This window comes from Odontomachus brunneus, unplaced genomic scaffold, assembly GCF_010583005.1.
Source record: "Odontomachus brunneus isolate Ranch 3 - 2012 unplaced genomic scaffold, Obru_v1 Obru_scaffold_014, whole genome shotgun sequence".
Lineage (NCBI taxonomy): Eukaryota > Metazoa > Arthropoda > Insecta > Hymenoptera > Formicidae > Odontomachus > Odontomachus brunneus.
Genome location: NW_022639464.1, coordinates 141,018 through 159,185, shown reverse-complemented (window position 1 = coordinate 159,185; position 18,168 = coordinate 141,018). Strand labels below are relative to the sequence as shown.

Here is an 18,168-nt window from a genome sequence, read left to right as displayed (position 1 = left end):
TAATAAAATATAAAAATATAACAATATATATACATAATACATGTATATATGTATAAATAAACATATGTAAACATAAATATATGTACCCTCAGAACAAAACCAAAGCTATGCACTTATTATTTAAATAAAATATTATTTAATCAATGAATGCATAGCCATAGTTTTGCTGTTAAAAATAGGTTTCCTGTTTTTGCATCCCACGATACAACAACCCGTCATTTTCTATAACATTAGATTATTTATTATGATATTGTTGCGCCCTTTGAAATATGTATAAACATCCGATGGTCTAGGATGAGCGTTTCTTGACGCACGAATTTCGCGCTTAAATTTCACGTTTAATGACAACCCTCAATGTCGTTTTTCGAACGCCATCTCGTATTACGATTCGCAGTTAACGTTCTATACACAATGCCAGACAACAGGCAATAGGAACAAAGAATAGGAATTCAGATTGGTCAATTATTTCTATTCCCTGTTTCTATTGACTAATGTCTATTCCTATTGCCTGTTGTCTGGCATTGTGCATAGGGCTTAAGACTCGACTTTACTACGAGACGTCAGCTGCTGCTATCTGTAGACAATTTCGTGCAGTATTTACTTTTGTCTACTATTTTGAGCTGCCACTTTAAATAAAAATAGATGTCCGCTAGATCGTGTAGTATCGAGGATTTATTTTTCTTTGTTTACCTAACAATTAAATCATGTGTCTGTTTCTGTCCAATTTAAAGAGGAAAACGAAGATAGACATGATTTAATTGTCAGGTAACTTATCAGGTTAGAACAATTGACCCTAAAACAGTTTCCTTCATATCATTAAATATTCATAATTAAAACCAAAAAAGATAATTACCTGAAGAGATGCAAATTAAAATCTTTTATTGATAAAAGTGGCTCTAAATGTGCTTATAAGTCAATCAGAAAGTTTATGAATCACACTTAGAGGCCCTTTTATTGATGAAAAAGAGTCTAAAATAAAGATTTAAGTGTTGGTTCTACGTACGATCGCATTTAACGTCGCATTTAGCGCTAAACGTAAGTTTAGCGAGTTTATTCTTTACATTTAAAAGTTTAAAGTGTTTAATGAAAATCATATAACCATATTTTTCAAATTATATTTTTACACAAGTTGCAACATTATTTTATTAATGTTTAAAACAATTGTTATTGTTAACATTTAAAAATTTGTTTTAATTTTCAATTCAATTTTCAATTAAAACAATTGTCTTAAATGTTAATATTGCGACTCATATAAAAATATTATTTGGAAAAGACGGCTGTATAATTTTCATTCTGTTTATATATGAAAATAAGAAAACAATTTCTTACGGAAAAAATTACAAGGATATGAAAAAAACTACTGACATGCTTCCTTATAGAAATATTATACTAAAAATCATTGATAATTACTTATTTTCAGTATTAAAAATACTGGATAATAAGTAATTATCAATGATTTTTAGTATGATATTTCTATAAGGGTTATTGAAAAATTATAGTTCTTCAATAGTATGCCAGTAATTTTTTCGTATTCCTATAGTTTTTTTTCCGCAAGGAATTGTCAACACAATTAATATAATTATCAAGACAAATTTTAATTTAAAAAGTTAATGTCAAATAATTAATAAAACAATTAAAATATAAAACGATAATTTAAAAATAGTTTTGATTTTCAATTAATTGAAAATTGTTAAATTATAAAAATTCCAACAATAATCTTTTTTGTTATATTGAATGTAATGTTCCCAAATAGCACAGAGAATTCCAAAAGAATTTAGTCGTCCCTTATAGAAATATCATACTAAGAATCATTGATAATTACTTATTTTCAGTTTTAAAAATACTGGATAATAAGTAATTATCAATGATTCTTAGTATGATATTTCTATAAGGAGTATGTCACCAATTTTGAATTTAATTTTAGATGCAAAAAGAATTTTTTTCACTGAACTAAACGCTGAAGAATTCTTTTTGCATCTGAAAATGAACTCAGTATTGGTTTAAGATAATAAGATTTTTGGTTGACTTAAACAGAATTCAGGTTATTTCAATCTGAATTTCTGGATCGTTTATATTCGACCAGATATTTGGTTAATTCAACCAAACCTTTTTTTCGATGCAGAATTCTATTATATTGGCTATAAAATTAAAAGTGTCTATTTTATAATATTGAGTCAATATTTGGTATATCGGGACCCAATTTGTAGCTAATATTGCTCTAATGTGCTACTAAGGGATTACGAATATGCAAGTTCCAAGGTAGACCGTAAACGCACCCTTTCTAAGAAAATTGCCCATTTAACATCTTATTAGGTAACGCTACTTATTTTCACAAAATAAAAATGTTAATTTGCAACGCAATTTATTTCTTGATAATGTTTGACCTTATTGATGGTTTCAAAGTGTAATCAACGAGCCAATTGATCCAATTTGACCGTGCCAACTGTCTGAGAATTCACTAGAGTCCTTTCTGAGGTCCAATTCAATCATTTTTTCCAGGGACAATACCCGAAATTGTTACTGCCACTTGTTGATGATGATTTTGCAAATTATCATAATTTCATTTTTTATTTGTCGTAATTCCTTATTTCGAACTGTGTTTTCCAAGAATTGCCGCGAAGCGTGCTCCATCCCCGTGAAAATTCTGAGCAGCAAGATGGTAAGCGGCGTGGTTCCCGCGCCACTTCCCGCACATCCTCTTGTCATTTGGGATGCTCCCCTCTGCGGTGTCTAATGTCATCAACCAATCACGCCGCGCGACACACAAAACATATTAGTATTTTCGAAATGTTACGAGTGAAGACACATGCAAAGTGTTCATCAAGTAACCAGATTTATTAAACAATGTAAAAATTGAACCCAAATTTCGGCGACAAGGTAAATCGATGTATTTCTTACAAAATTTATGCTCGTCTTTATAATCAATAGTTTTTCATATTTGAAACTGTCAGACTTTCTCTTTCGAATTTTTTCAATTTAGCTAATCAGTCTCAAACGTAAACCTGATATGAATTTCGCGTAAACACCACCTAGAGAGCAATCTCCAACCCGACACGTTTGAAACGAACTTTGACACGCACTATCAGACTTCAGATTTATTTGGCCGTCACGTTGTGAAAATTTATGTGATCCACCTGATTGTTCATAAGAATCAATTGCTTATAGACGGGATAGGATAAACAGGAAACAGTAGAAGTGGAGTTGGACAAGAAGCATCGAGACAATATTCGATATTGCGAACCAAAAAGACCGCTCGAGCCGTTAACAAACTCGCAAGTTTTACGGCTCTGCGTTATCAATCCAGGCTCTCCTCATGACCTATACAACGGACTGTACCCAGAACGGATGCGGGGACGGATCGGTGTCACGTGAACCCTCCGGATATACCAGCTTCCTAGTCTTGCTCACCTACTTTATCGCCATTTCGTTTCATCGGAAACGTTCGGAAATCGGCCGTGGCGGGAAAACGCGGCGGACGTTGCCGAAATGCTCGCCTGACATTTCCTCGATTGCCGAGCGTTCCCGCACTGATTAGTATTTTAATCAATTTTGCACTTGCTTCTCTCATGCAGTCCTACGTAGTTCCGTTCTGAAATTTACTGAGATCTTATCCATAAATATTATACATTTTTCTTCTTATAATTTTTTTGTGTAATCATCAAAGTGATGAATATAATTGAACCTTATCTGTCTCTTAAAAAAGAAGCTTATAACATATATTACATATGTATATAATTTTCCGTCTCGAATAACTTTATCTGTTAAAATAATAAAATTATATAAAAGAAGTCCAGAAATTTATTTGTGATATCTAATAATTTTCTATGGGAGTTACTAAAATTATTATTGTTATGTTTTTGCACAGTAATATCAGAATAATGAGATTATCGAGGAAGAACTCTTATGGGAACATTTATCAGAAAATTGAGCGTTAATGATATCAGCTCAGGTAATGAGGAAGTGGTAATCAGGTAGACTTTTAATTTTTCATGAAATCGCTGGCGGTCCGTGTATGCGAATGCCCGTTAATAGCGAGAAATTACCGGTGGTGCGACGTTAATGGAAAAAAATTTGCGCCATAATTATGTAATAAGTGCGGGGCGTTTTGTTTTCACATCGATGGCGTTTAATCTGAGTTAACGGTCCAAAAGCTTGAACGTTCCTTTCGTTGATCGCTCAACGCGGAGATCAGATCAGATTACATTACCCAAAAAAGAATTCCAACGCTGAAAGAGATCACACTGTAAATATAATAATTACGCGAGAAACGTAAAATTATTCTGAGAAAAGTTACCATCATCTTCTCGTGTTTGGTATTGAACGAACATGTAGATGGCAAAATTTGAATCTTGGCATCAATTATGGATCTTTTCACGTGAACTCGATCATGCTTATCAATCGTGTTATTTTTTCCTAGTCCCAGACAGCATAGATGTCTAAAATACACTTTAAAAACATCCCAACGAAGTCTGAAGCAAGTAGAATATCTTTCAGATATCTCTAAAATATCTTATAAGGAGCCGTTCTTCTTTATCCAGAACTAAATAAATGAATTTCAGTACCAATCAATAAAGAATCTAAATCAATAAAGTACTTTAATAAGTACTCAGAGTAAAGATTACGTCTGTAAACTCATCATAGTTCCAGAAATTTAGGATTTTTTCCATTGCCCCATATTATGTCCAGTGCCTGCTTGGTCACTTTGGAAATCTTTATGGGACTATTCTAGAAATACAAAAATGATGATTAAAATTTATTGCAAAATTATGGCTATTCACGTATAATTCATCTAAAAAGCAACGATTGAAACACATATTGATCGCAGTGTGCACTTCGGAATTCGGAAATCTGGATACAACCTGATCAGTAGAGAGGTATTTAAAATCAGTAGAGAGGTATTTAAAATCAAAACAGTAATCTACCGATGCGACAAATGGTCTAGATCGAAATTTTAGTTATCATTTTGATACTTCTGGAAAGAGAGAGAGGTGCCATGGTCACATAAAGATCTTCAAAGTGATTAAGCAAAGACAATGTCAAAGACCTAATATAAAGTAATGGACAAATCTCAAATCTCTAGAACTCTGATGAATTTGCTGAGGTAATCTTTACTCTCAGCACTTATTGAAATATTCTTTATCGATTGATACCAATTAATTTATTTCGTTTTAGATAAAGAAGAATGGTCCCTTGTTAGACATTTCTGCTGTACGAAATGACGAAAAGTGAATAATTTTACAGTATTTGGAGATGATCATTTTTCAATCCTTTCCTCTAATGTGATCTCGTGCAAAGTGAACATTTCCATATATAGTCAAAATTAGATTTTTCACTTCTTACGAGTTCACACCATGGGAAAAATTCATGATCGATCCTCTTGTAGGTTTCGCACTAGTATAAGTCTCTCCCCTTCGTACTTTTACGATGCAATTATTCAGGACCGAAGTTCTGAATCCCGAAATTTTCTATTCTCTAGGCGGGATAACAGCGAGCCACGAAGAACAGAGTACGCGCATACCGGGAGATTTTGACGGGATGACGGCGGGCCAGTATCGCACTACAGGGAATCGCGAGATGTAAGATTGTTCGAGGACAGTAAGGCGAGAATAGGAGAGTAAGAGAAAAAAAAATGCAGTCGCAAATGTGCAAAAGAGAAAGGGAGGGACGGCGTTAGGGAGGCAGAGAGATAGATGTCAACTTGATGATGATATACTGTTGCGATCTTGGTGACCCCCTTTCTTCTCCTCCGTTATCTTCTGTCCCTCCCTCCCTCTCCCTCCCCCCTCTCTCTCTCTCTCTCTCTCTTGCTCATCAGTAGCGTATGTACCAACAGATAACGTATCGTAGGTGTCGGGGGCGGCGGAGGGCGTAAGGGCGCGGAGGTGCAGGCAGGTTGGCGGCGGGGGAAAAGGAAAAAAGGGGGAACCCCCGATTTTCTTCCTGTACGACGATTTCAGCCACTGCCGGCTGACGCGGTGCACACGGAAGACCTGGCTGGACCGATCGCAGACCGATTACAGTATCCCGCGGGCAACACTCGCGCTCGCAACGCAGAGTCTCTCTCTCTTCTGGCTCTCCCCTTGGTAGCACGCGTGTTTAGTCAGTACATCCGCGATACGGCAATCACGGACTGTCGTCGCCGATCCTCGGCCGCGTGCATCATCTCCCGAGGTCGTCTGTCCGGAGGACCATCGGTGATTCCGCCGTATCTGGGACTCCGCGCTGGAAATATCGAGGCTCGAGACTCTTCAAGACTGAGCGCTCGCTGCGGGGAACGTGGTCGATCGTCTGAGGGTTCAAGGAGGATTTTCCCGCGGGGAGAATCGCTCGTCGTCGAGGAATCACCTGAGAACGCGTCGGGAACGATACGATATCGCTCCGCCGGCGGCGAGCGCGAAACTACGCCTCGCGCGACCATCAAGAGTGCTCGCAGGAAGTGCAGTGTGTAAAAACAAATCAGACTCATTCCGCTCATCGACGACGACGAGGTGCCGTCGCGCTGTCACAGATCGGTTCGCTCGCGGCTGTCTCGAAGGCGCCGGAGACCTCCATATGAAGTTCCATCGTCCGATCTAGTGAGGTTCGTAGATCGTTTGGGAGTCACGGCAGAGAGATGTTGAGCTTTACTGAAAACGATAAGGGGAGAAATAGCCCAGAAATAATTAATCAATTGGCAGTAAGCTGCGTTTTACAACGTATCTTCTGAGCAAGCTGCGACAAGTTAAATTTCATTTCGCACGGTATGAGGATTAAGCAAAAGTAGGGATATCATGACCAAGAAAGAAATATTATTACTAAAAGAAACATAAGCTATACTCAAACGCCAATTTACATATTAACATAGACTAACTAATAACATTAATATTGCAAGTATGTCATCTAAACTTGATGACATTTTGACCTAAGACGTTAAGTGATGTCACGTGGTCTTCAAGCAATTTGACAGCTGCGAATGCTGGCACGTGCCCTAAGATACTTTGAACTGTCAAGTCTGACACTTCAATGTCACGTGTTCGCGATTGCCTCGACGCGACGAGTTGGCTTGACGCTCGCGTCAAACTTTTGGAAAAAGCTTGTCCAATGTCCGCCCTGGAGAAGGTCGAAAGGTTTGCTCGCGGGGTGCTTCAGTATTTCTTTTTTTCTTTTTCGGCGAATTGCTAACACGCGCAGGGACGGCGATGAAAATCCCGGTGCGTCGGTCGCAACACGCGGAACGCGACACATCCTCGGCTAATTAGAATATAGCTGTTTTTTATGAGCGTGGAAGAGGAAGAGGGAGCCGAGATGGGCAGCGGTGGTGGGAAGGGAGGAGCAAGGAAACACGCACCATCGCAATATTTATTATACGGGCCCCCCTGCCGGACATTCGTATTTAACGGGCCGCATTAATGGCGTCCACCCCCTCCTTCTGCCTGCTCGGAGGATACCTTGCTGCTCTTCTTACAGGATTCCGCGTCTCTGCTGACCCTGCGAGAATTTCTTGCTCGATACGTTCGATCGTTCGAAACTGCATATCGATGTGTCGCGCTTTCAATAAATATAAATTGCTGGACATTTTTCAAGATACAATTTCAAGCGCTACCCTTAAAAAATTCAATGAAGAGATTGATGGAAATGCGTACGAATTTCGTTGAAACGTCATATGACTCTATCTGAACTTTTCATTTCTATTGGAAATTTCAAGCTCATACGAGAGAGGTTGTCAATTTCTTTCATTTGATATCGTAACTTACTTTCAACGATTAAACATTACACTAAACGATTAAAACGATTTAACTGAACACACATGTCTTTCTACGTAATTTTATTTTTTATCAAATCTTTTTTATTTTTATTTTTATCAGAAACACGATTCAGTCACATAGATTTCTCTTGTATAATTCTATCAAATCTTTTAAACAGGGTGTTAACATTAGCGAGCTGAACGGTGAAATTCAAAGCAATCAACACTTTTGATATCGACTGATATTTTCTAAGTATTGGTTTTTTTAGCTGCAGATAATTTAAAACAAATATCAACCACGATTATTGTTGTAGCTACTTATTATTTGTAATAGATCTGTATACTTTTATTGATGCGCGCGTTTGTCCAAAAATGTAATTGATAGTAATTGAAGGTATGCGCTCTCACATAACTTGAAATTGATCGGTGAGATTGAAGGAATGGTTAATAGTCCTAATAAAATAATCCTAATTTTATCTGGATATTTGTGTCAATTTTTCTCTCTACCGAGATAGAATACTCTCAATCTCTCCATATAATCTAAAATAATTCTACTCCCTACACAAATGCCACTCTTTTCTTGTTTGGCATCTTAATTTTAAGTTTGGTTTACTTAATTTTACAGATGTTTGGCATCTTTTTATCACTGCGACATCGTAAACATAAATTCGCAAAACCAATGCGTACGTCGCGATCTGTCATATTTAGATTATTTACTGACAATTTTTATGCGTAATCACAAACTTTATTTCAGTATCTTGACTTATCGCGAATCAGACGGGGCCCTTTAACGAGAACCATTGAGACGCAATGCGGACACGGCCTAATTATCTAATAGAAGAACGCATACTCTTAGCCAGTCGCTCGCAATAGTCCGCTTTAATGCTCACGACGATCAGCCTGCTTTTCAACACTTCTGGCAGCTCTTCGAAGCACTCATCTCTGACCCGAACGCTTAATCGTTTTCCGCAGATTTTCCGGGTGACAGAAAGCAGAGGGACATCATCCGTAGCTCGGGAATGAAAACTCGGTCGAAACGTTTCAAGACGGAAGAGACAGCGAGTCCGATGCTGCAGCTTGAAAACTGACTCGAGCGGTTTAGACGATATTACGATATTTCGCGATCTATGCGCGCGAGATTAGTTGCGAGAATTTCTGCTGCTTTTTTTAGGAAAAATTACTTTAAGTTGTTCAAATTAACTTAAAATTACTTAAAGTTATTTATAGTTAACTATAAATAATTTTAAGTAACTTTAAGCAACTTTAAATTAATTTGAATATCTTAAAGTAATTTTTCCTAAGGGTTCCTCATAGCTTAAAAACAAAAGTAAATCAATAATATTTTTACATGGAAGAAACTATTTTTCATTCTTTATTCTGAAAGAAACTATATAGGAGTTCTGTATTCTTGAGCTCAAAACGTGTTCTTCGGCGCTTTTCCAATCGGCAATCAATTTCCAATCGACGCTTATACATTTTGGTCCCTAAAGTGTTCAGCACTTTTCTCAAACTGTGTATTTGAAAATGTAATTACATAATACGCTTCACAGGTACTGTGTTATGTCTCATAATCACTTTCGCGTTTGAGACGACGCTAATCGACAATCAGCCAGAGTGCGCGCACGAGCAAAAGAACACCGAGAAAGAGAGAGAGAAATTACAAGTGGGCCCTCCACGAAAGCCCACAAACATGACAGAGACATCACGGGATCCTGAAGTAGCTGATTCAGAAAACCCTGACAATGGTAGGACAGCATTGAATTTGACTTGCTCGACGACCAGCAAGAGCAAACCCCTTCCGGATCGCGGGACATGGAGTACCAAATTGGACTTTATCCTCAGTGTGGTAATGCATTGTTATTATCAAATGTATTATTCACCATACTTCTGCTATTTCGCAAACAACCATATAAAATTTTTCATGATTCAAAAAGTTTGACGAATGATCATGCGCGATACGGTAGATGAGCTGCGATGGCGACGTCTGTCTCCGTCTGCTTGTACATTTCCAGATAGCAGGATGACGTCTAGAGATATTTTAATGACGTATTACTGAGACGTTCGAAACGTTATTAATACTTTGTTTAACATTGTCTGCTATCTGGGGGTAAAATTATGCAGAATAACGGACCACCCTCCGATTTTAATAATCTTCGGATATATTATACAGTTGATCATCCTGAGTAACATTCAAGAAGTTTTAACCGTCGCTCGTTGTTCATTAAAAAGTTATTAACAAAGAAAGTGAATATAATGTAATTTTCTGATACTATGATGTCAAAACATGACACACACATACCGCGAGTGTATGAAGTTGGCACCCCACTTTTTGAAATTTATAATTTTGAAAGTTGTTCCAGATTGTTCTGACTTTGTATCATATTGTTCCAAAGTGATATTGCTTCATTCGAAACGGTTTTCGAATAAAACAAAAAAAAATAATTTTTTGAGCTGGCACCCCACTTTTCAAAAATCAAACTTTCTGATACCGCAATAGATTGTTCTAGTTGTTCCAAACATTGTTCCAAAAGGACAAATCCGTAAGTTGAATTATAAGTCCAAAAAATGAAAAAAATATTTTTGACCTGGCACCCCATTTTTTTAAAATAAAGCATTCCGATACCGATATAGATTGTTCTAGTTGTTCCAAACATTGTTCCAAAAGCACAAATCAATAAGTTTAATTATAAGCCCGAAAAATTAAAAAAAAGTTTTTTGACAAACAGTCTATCGGACCAAGAGTAAACTTATACTATCTTTCTTGTTCCAACCGAGATCTTTTTATTCTGAGTTGTGCTAGGCTTAAAAATTATAGTTTTAGAGTATGAGACTCGTAGCGTCATCCGTTCTCCGAAAATTCGTAAAAAAATCGATTTGACAGTACTCGACGTCAAGAGTAAACATATGCTTCCTTTCTTGTTACGACCGAGATCTTTTTGTTCTGAGTTTTGCTAGGCTTAAGAATTATAGTTTTAGAGTATGAGACTCGTAGCGTCATCCATTCTCCGAAAATTCGAAAAAAAAAATCGATTTGACAGCACCCGACGTCACGAGAAAACACATGCTTCTTTTCTTGTTCCAACTAAGATCTTTTTGTTCTGAGTTATACTAGGCTTAAACGACGAAGCAATTTCACTTAATTTTGTCATGACATTTTGTAATTATTTCCACCAATTTTCCTATAATAAAGATTAATTTTTGTAAGAAATCATCTTTTTCTTGAATTTTTGTCACCTCAGAAATATATTTCAATCATCCTTATTTTCAATCATCCAAATAATTATACTTTTTTAAATCAGTATATAGAACTTTTTTTTTTTCAGAAAATAGTTTCATCTAAAAAAACCTGAAAATATTTTTGTTAATTTTAATATGTTGTTAAGTTATGAATTTTTTTTACGAAATTACATTTTTTGTCGATTTCGGCAAATTTTAATTGTTATTGCAAAAAATTATTAATAAATGACTAAAGTAACTATTGGAATAAAATATAATCTCTCTAGAGTATCCCAGAATTTTTTCAGATTTTTTAGATGATCGATTTTTTTCGAATTTTCGGAGAACGGATGACGCTACGAGTCTCATATTCTAAAACTATAATTCTTAAGCCTAGCACAACTCAGAACAAAAAGATCTCGTTTGGAATAAGAAAGGAAGCATGTGTTTACTCTTAACGTCGAGTACTGTCAAATCGATTTTTTTACGAATTTTCGGAGAACGAATGATCTTATGAGTCTCATAGTCTAGAACTATAATTCTTAAGCCTAGAACATTTCAGAACAAAAAGATCTCGGTTGGAACAAAAAAGATAGTATAAGTTTATTCTTGGTCCGATAGACTGTTTGTCAAAAAACTTTTTTTTTAATTTTTCGGGCTTATAATTAAACTTATTGATTTGTGCTTTTGGAACAATGTTTGGAACAACTAGAACAATCTATATCGGTATCGGAATGCTTTATTTTCAGAAAATGGGGTGCCAGGTCAAAAACATTTTTTTCATTTTTTGGACTTATAATTCAACTTACAGATTTGTCCTTTTGGAACAATGTTTGGGACAACTAGAACAATCTATTGCGGTATCAAAACGTTCGATTTTCGAAAAGTGGGGTGCCAGCTCAAAAAATCATTTTTTTTGTTTTATTCGAAAACCGTTTCGAATGAAGCAATATCACTTTGGAACAATGTGGTACAAAGTCAGAACAATCTGGAACAACTTTCAAAATTATAAATTTCAAAAAGTGGGGTGCCAACTTCATACACTCACATACCGCCCGACAGGGCGGGCGAGTGCGCTTGCTTGCCAGTGTGTGTGTGTGTGTAAGCGTTTATAATAATGTTGTGTACAATGAATAATTAATGATTCCTCTGTATTAAATTTAACAACATTTTCGCAACGTGGTCACTTTAGTTTTTCACGTACAACATTTTTTGCGCACAAATAATTTAACAAATCGATACGTCTCGTGGTTAAAGTGAAAAATTCATAGAATTTCATTTTTTAGCAGGTAACTATATGAAAGACTATCGTAAACTGGCTTATCATTCCTTACAAATACGTTTCATAGGCCTAATGTCAATAATAGTTCATTTCATGCCAGTAAGAAATGTAAATAAAACAGCTTACGCTTATCGAACAACATGATAATAGGAAACTACAATATCAGTATATATAGTATCAGAAAATTACATTATATTCAATACACTTTCTTTGTTAATAACTTTTTAATGAACAACGAGCGACGGTTAAAACTTCCTGAATGTTACTCAGGATGGTCAACTGTATAATATATCCGAAGATTATTAAAATCGGAGGGTGGTCAGTTATTCTTCATATTTATCTTATAACTTTTATAAATCACCTATTTTCCATTGATATTTCGTGTATATGTAACATCAGATTTTTTTAAATTACCACTTTCCTCGTGTTGTAACATTTGCTACCTCTTCAAGGTCGGCTTGGCGATCGGTCTCGGTAATGTCTGGCGATTTCCGTACCTCTGCTATAAGAATGGCGGCGGTGCCTTTCTCATTCCATACTTCTTGACGTTATTCCTCGCTGGTATTCCCATGTTCTTCATGGAGCTAGCTCTGGGTCAGATGCTTACGGTGGGCGGTCTCGGAGTCTTCAAAATTGCGCCCCTCTTCAAGGGCATCGGTTACGCTGCCGCCGTCATGTCTTGTTGGATGAATGTCTATTACATCGTCATCCTGGCTTGGGCGATTTTCTATTTCTTCATGTCGATGCGTAGTGGTGAGTGTATTTGTATTTATTATCTACTACATCGGCTGTCTTCGTTGGGAATACACTTCTATACAAGCTCACAATGGGCAGACGTCAAAATATAAGAAATATTTATTGAATATTTATTGAATATTGCGTGATATTTTTCGTAGAGTTGCCCTGGGGAAGCTGCAACAACTACTGGAACACAAAGAACTGTGTGAATCCGTACGACAGAAGCTCATTGATCTGCTGGAGTCAGGTATCGGCGAGGAACCACAGCGTCGTCAAGATGTGCACGATCAATCAGGTTAATGTGACAGTGACCGAGCTGACGGATCCTGTGAAGGAGTTTTGGGAGTCAGTATAAATAGAATTTCTCATTTCTTCTCGAGTACGTAAGACGTGCAGTTTGCAAAATTTTTCTATCAGCAGGCTTGCATCGTACAGTTACTCTCGAAACGTTGCGATCCTTTGCATTATTTGTCCGTGACGAATCGCGACCGTTTCTATCTTCCAGACGTCGAGCATTGCAAATCAGCGAGGGCGTAGAATACGTGGGCAACATCCGATGGGAATTGGCGGGCACGTTACTACTGGTGTGGATACTCTGTTACTTTTGCATCTGGAAAGGCGTCAAGTGGACTGGCAAAGTCGTCTACTTCACCTCTCTTTTCCCATACGTGCTGCTTACTATTCTCCTGATTCGCGGCATTACGCTACCCGGAGCAATGGAGGGTATTCGGTTCTATATCAGTCCAAACCTATCTAAACTTCGGGAATCCGAGGTAAACTCAATTATCTTTCTTTATCTATTGACTGTTTAAGTCTGCTTAAAGGACTATCCTAAATAAATCTTGCTAAACAATCAATTACTATGAGAACGGTATCATATCAGGAAGGTATTAAATTTGATATTTCTGTAACAATCGATTGTGTTTACATACAGTTTCCCACTTAAAAGATTTGATAGAATTACGTAAGGAAAAGCAATGTAACTGAATCGTGTTTTTGGGAGAAAATAATCAAAACGTATAGAAATGTATGTGTATTCACACAGATAAATATCTAATTGAAAGTTACAAAATCCTACACAGCAGAGATATATCATGGGGATATCCTAGAAATGTTGTTTTAGGATATCCAAATGATATATTTTAAATATTTCTGTTATGTAGGTATTTCTGTTATGTAAAACAAAAGAAATTGAACTTAGATCAGAAAAGCCAAGAAGAGCCCACGTAAGATTACGAAACATTCACAAATTCACATTACATTCACGAATGAATTTATTAGTTTTTCTGATCTAAGTTTTGTACATCTGAAAACCTGATTATTTATTCAATACGAAAGAAATTGATAATTTTTTTGTTTATATAAGTAGGAATGTGAAAAATTGAAGTTTTCGATAGAAATGACAAGTTCAGATAAAGTCATATAGCATTTCAATGAAATTTTTATATATTGTATTTCTATCAATCCTTATCGGATTTTTAAAGCAAAATTACTAGTGATGTGTTACAAATTTTGGATTTCTTGAATTTAATTCACGAACAATTGTGCTAAATAAAGATATTCTGTAGAAGAGGAAGTCCCAAGTACATGTTATCTGTGTATTATTTGATAACTATGTACATACATATGAAATATTGATTATATATCTAATAAGCCTGAGAATACTTTAAGGATATCCATGCATATTCTGTTACGTTATTATCTATGAGAGCTATTGCATTCACGTGAAATCGTATTTGCAGGTGTGGATCGATGCGGTGACGCAAATTTTCTTCTCGTACGGTCTCGGCCTCGGCACCCTGGTGGCCCTCGGCAGTTACAACAAGTTCACCAATAACGTCTACAAAGACGCGCTGATAGTCTGCTCAGTCAATTCATCCACCAGCATGTTCGCGGGCTTCGTAATATTCTCGGTGGTTGGTTTCATGGCACATGAACAGCAGAAGCCGGTCGCCGAGGTAGCCGCTTCTGGACCGGGATTGGCTTTCCTCGCTTATCCCTCCGCGGTTCTTCAATTGCCAGGCGCACCTCTCTGGTCGTGTTTGTTCTTCTTCATGTTACTGCTCATCGGACTTGACTCCCAGTTTTGCACTATGGAGGGCTTCATCACGGCTATGGTACTTTCTTGAAGGGCGCAGTAACTCTACTCTGTACACGCAAAGTTCTTCCTTCAATTATTTGAAAATTTGAACACACACACAGGCACATGCATGAATGCATGAGTTGGAATTAATCGATTGATTACTTCTTCAGGTGGACGAGTGGCCTCAGCTGTTACGCCGTCGTAAAGAGGTTTTTATCGCTATCGTGTGCGCTCTATCCTATCTTATCGGATTATCATGCATCTCTCAGGGTGGCATGTACGTCTTCCAAATTCTCGACTCGTACGCCGTCTCCGGCTTTTGCCTCCTGTTCCTCATTTTCTTCGAATGCATATCGATCAGCTGGGCGTTTGGCGTGAATCGATTTTACGACGCTTTGCGCGATATGATAGGATATTACCCTCTTATGTGGTGGAAATTCTGCTGGACGGTGACCACGCCGATGATCTGCGTTGTGAGTATATGCAACCTTTTATCATCGCAGATTTGGGAAAGATCTAGTAATATCAATTTGATTGTTGCTTTTTTCGCTTTTAACAGTCTACCTCTTAAAAATATCAAATGCTCCTCTTTTAAATCTTTTTAAATTTTCCTTGAGATAATTAACAGCACAATCCCAAATTACATAGGAATATTCTTTACGAATATTTATATTCTATGAAATACTTAAATTATTCCTTTATAATTATAGAAACAAAGTCAATGTGATTAATCTACATTTTGTAAAGTCAATAACATTTTGTTTTTACAATTATAAAGGAATAATTTAAGTATTTCATTTCGTAGATACGTACTATTACTAAGCTATGATAAATACATATTATTATTAGGAACATTAGGAAAACAGTTACATGAATGCATCGCACATGAACACTAAATATATCTTACGAATGTTCTAAGTACATTTTTTCTATTACAAATATAAGAATCTCTACTTGCAATTGTACGTATGTCTCTCGAATATTAGATTCTGGAATTAACATTTGTATTTCAGAAGAATACTCAGAACATTTTATTTGGGATAATAATGTGCAAAAATTATAGCAGATACATAGTGAATGAAAATTCCCTGCATTTCCTTGAATCTATGAAAGTTGTAGTTTTTCTTCGTTTAAAGAAATGAAGTTTGATGAAGTGAGTCCTTGTTTTAATGGAATATTAGCTGATGACTTATCCATTGAGATATTTAACATTTAATGGTGAAAATTAGGGCGTGTTCGTCTTCAACTTAATTCAGTGGACACCCGTGAAATATTTGGACTATGAATATCCCTGGTGGTCACATATATTAGGCTGGTTCACGGCGCTATCCTCTATGCTCTGTATACCTGGATACATGGTCTACGCTTGGATGACTACGCCGGGTGATAATAGTACGGTAAGTACGAGCGAGCTGATGGAAGAAATTTCTGCTCGACTGGCAGAAATCAGCTCAACATTTTTATTCTCTCTTCCAGAAATACAAATTGCTGATCCAGATAGAGGACGATGTCGCGACTCTACGGACGAAGATGGGTCAACCGCCAGTCGAACTATCGCCCCTGTAATTTTTGCTTCGATCGGCAGCAAGCTCGTATAGTTCGATGATATTTGTTCATCATGACCTTGTAAAAGTGGGTGGGAACAGGAATTTATTCTGTAAAGTCGTGAACTTTTAAGCTTTAAGATTGAGAGGGATAATTTAGAGGTTTCCAAATGCCTCCTCACCCTTTCTTCGTTATTTTCTGTGCTTTTGTACACATTTTTCAATTCCTTTGACGAAACTAAGTTACTCAATTTTTCTTCGTAAGAATTGTACATTCAATTACACGCGCACATTATTTCGCAGAAAGATTAGAAGATTATTTATATAATGTTTAGAATATTTCAATGCTGTTATGTTGGAAAGGGATAGAAGCGATTGTTTCCAAACCGATTTCCGATTCGGCGTATGATTTTAGAGGACGAATTCCTGTCAATTCCCTTTAATCCACTTGCTATTTGCAAGATACGATCACGCGGCCGCGATAGGTCGGTCGAAGTCCGTCGTTCTTGATTGAAGATTGACGCGCGACTCGACTGGACGCGAGGCGGAGAGCCAGCAATCAAACGAATGCCGGAAACGTACCCGACACTGCCCTCGGCCCCCACATCCTCTCGAAAAGAAAAAAGAAGCTTCGCTGGCTTTGTACATAAATTATTTATTTGTCATCGTAGCGATTACCGATAATCTGTCCGCGCATATCGCGGTAACCTTAGACGTGTTCGCACTTACGTGTTACGCCCGTACTTTCGTATCAGTTTAATGTCGCCTTACGCGCTAAGTGTGGTTGCGTCTCCCTTCGAAGATGCATGAGACGTCAACTCGAGATAAGGTCTCGTCACAGGTGAGAGACCATATCCGGCGCCAAAACGCGTACCGCGAGAATACGATTGCTCACCACCTGGTCGTACTTTATGACCTGCGGGATAATTCTTGAAAAATATTGCATACGATATTTAAATGAAAATCTATAGTATACGTAACATGAACTATACATTTTCATTGAAATATCTTACATTGAGAGAACCCAGATAGCACAGATAATTCAAAAGGAATTCAAAAAGAATTCAGTCGTATGTTACCAATTCTGAGTTCATTTTCAGATTCAAAAAGAATTCTCCAGAGTTCAGTTCAGTGAAAAAAATTTTTTTTGTATCTAAAAATGAATTCAGAATTGGTGACATACGACAAAATTCTTTTTGAATGTGCTGTGCTATCTGGGAAATTATCGGATAAAAATAAACAAACGGATATTTCCGATCAAAATATGATGAATTTTTGTTTCAATCAGAAAATATTCGATGAGAAATATCGGTTCATAATTTTTTCATCGGTTTATCTGATGAAATGTCATTATAATCAAAAGTATCTGATAAAATGTAATCGGATATCTTGATCGGATATAAAAGTTGATCGAAATTTAATCTAAAATATCCGCTTATTAGTTTTTTATTGAATAATTTCTCTCAGTGTATGTAATACTTTTCACGAGTAAGGCTTCTGGTCGCGTAAAGAGTTTTCTTCTCTCGCAACACATACAGAGGTGTAAAAATAATTCAGATATTTTTTATTTCTTCATTAGTTT

General features: G+C 36.7%; 1 protein-coding gene across 1 annotated transcript; it reads left to right on the top strand.

Annotated features, from left to right (window-relative positions):
* Positions 1-5,948: 5,948 nt before the first annotated feature.
* On the top strand, positions 5,949-17,647 carry LOC116841225 (sodium- and chloride-dependent GABA transporter 1-like). The gene is made up of 9 exons (XM_032808912.1): positions 5,949-6,580; positions 9,274-9,569; positions 12,674-12,974; positions 13,118-13,304; positions 13,465-13,732; positions 14,702-15,076; positions 15,213-15,515; positions 16,272-16,439; positions 16,519-17,647. Exons 2-9 carry the CDS (start codon positions 9,414-9,416, stop codon positions 16,606-16,608), a joined length of 1,848 nt encoding a protein of 615 aa, XP_032664803.1. The 5' UTR covers positions 5,949-6,580; positions 9,274-9,413; the 3' UTR covers positions 16,609-17,647.
* The last annotated feature ends 521 nt before the right edge of the window (positions 17,648-18,168 follow it).

What these genes read in the sequence shown, in the direction of transcription:
- LOC116841225 (XM_032808912.1), top strand. Translation starts at nt 9,414, where the DNA reads ATGACAGAGACATCACGGGATCCTGAAGTAGCTGATTCAGAAAACCCT. An exon ending in AGGGCTTCATCACGGCTATG is followed by an intron (nt 15,077 to 15,212) that starts GTACTTTCTTGA and finishes TTACTTCTTCAG; the next exon opens with GTGGACGAGTGGCCTCAGCT. An exon ending in CGCCGGGTGATAATAGTACG is followed by an intron (nt 16,440 to 16,518) that starts GTAAGTACGAGC and finishes TCTCTCTTCCAG; the next exon opens with AAATACAAATTGCTGATCCA.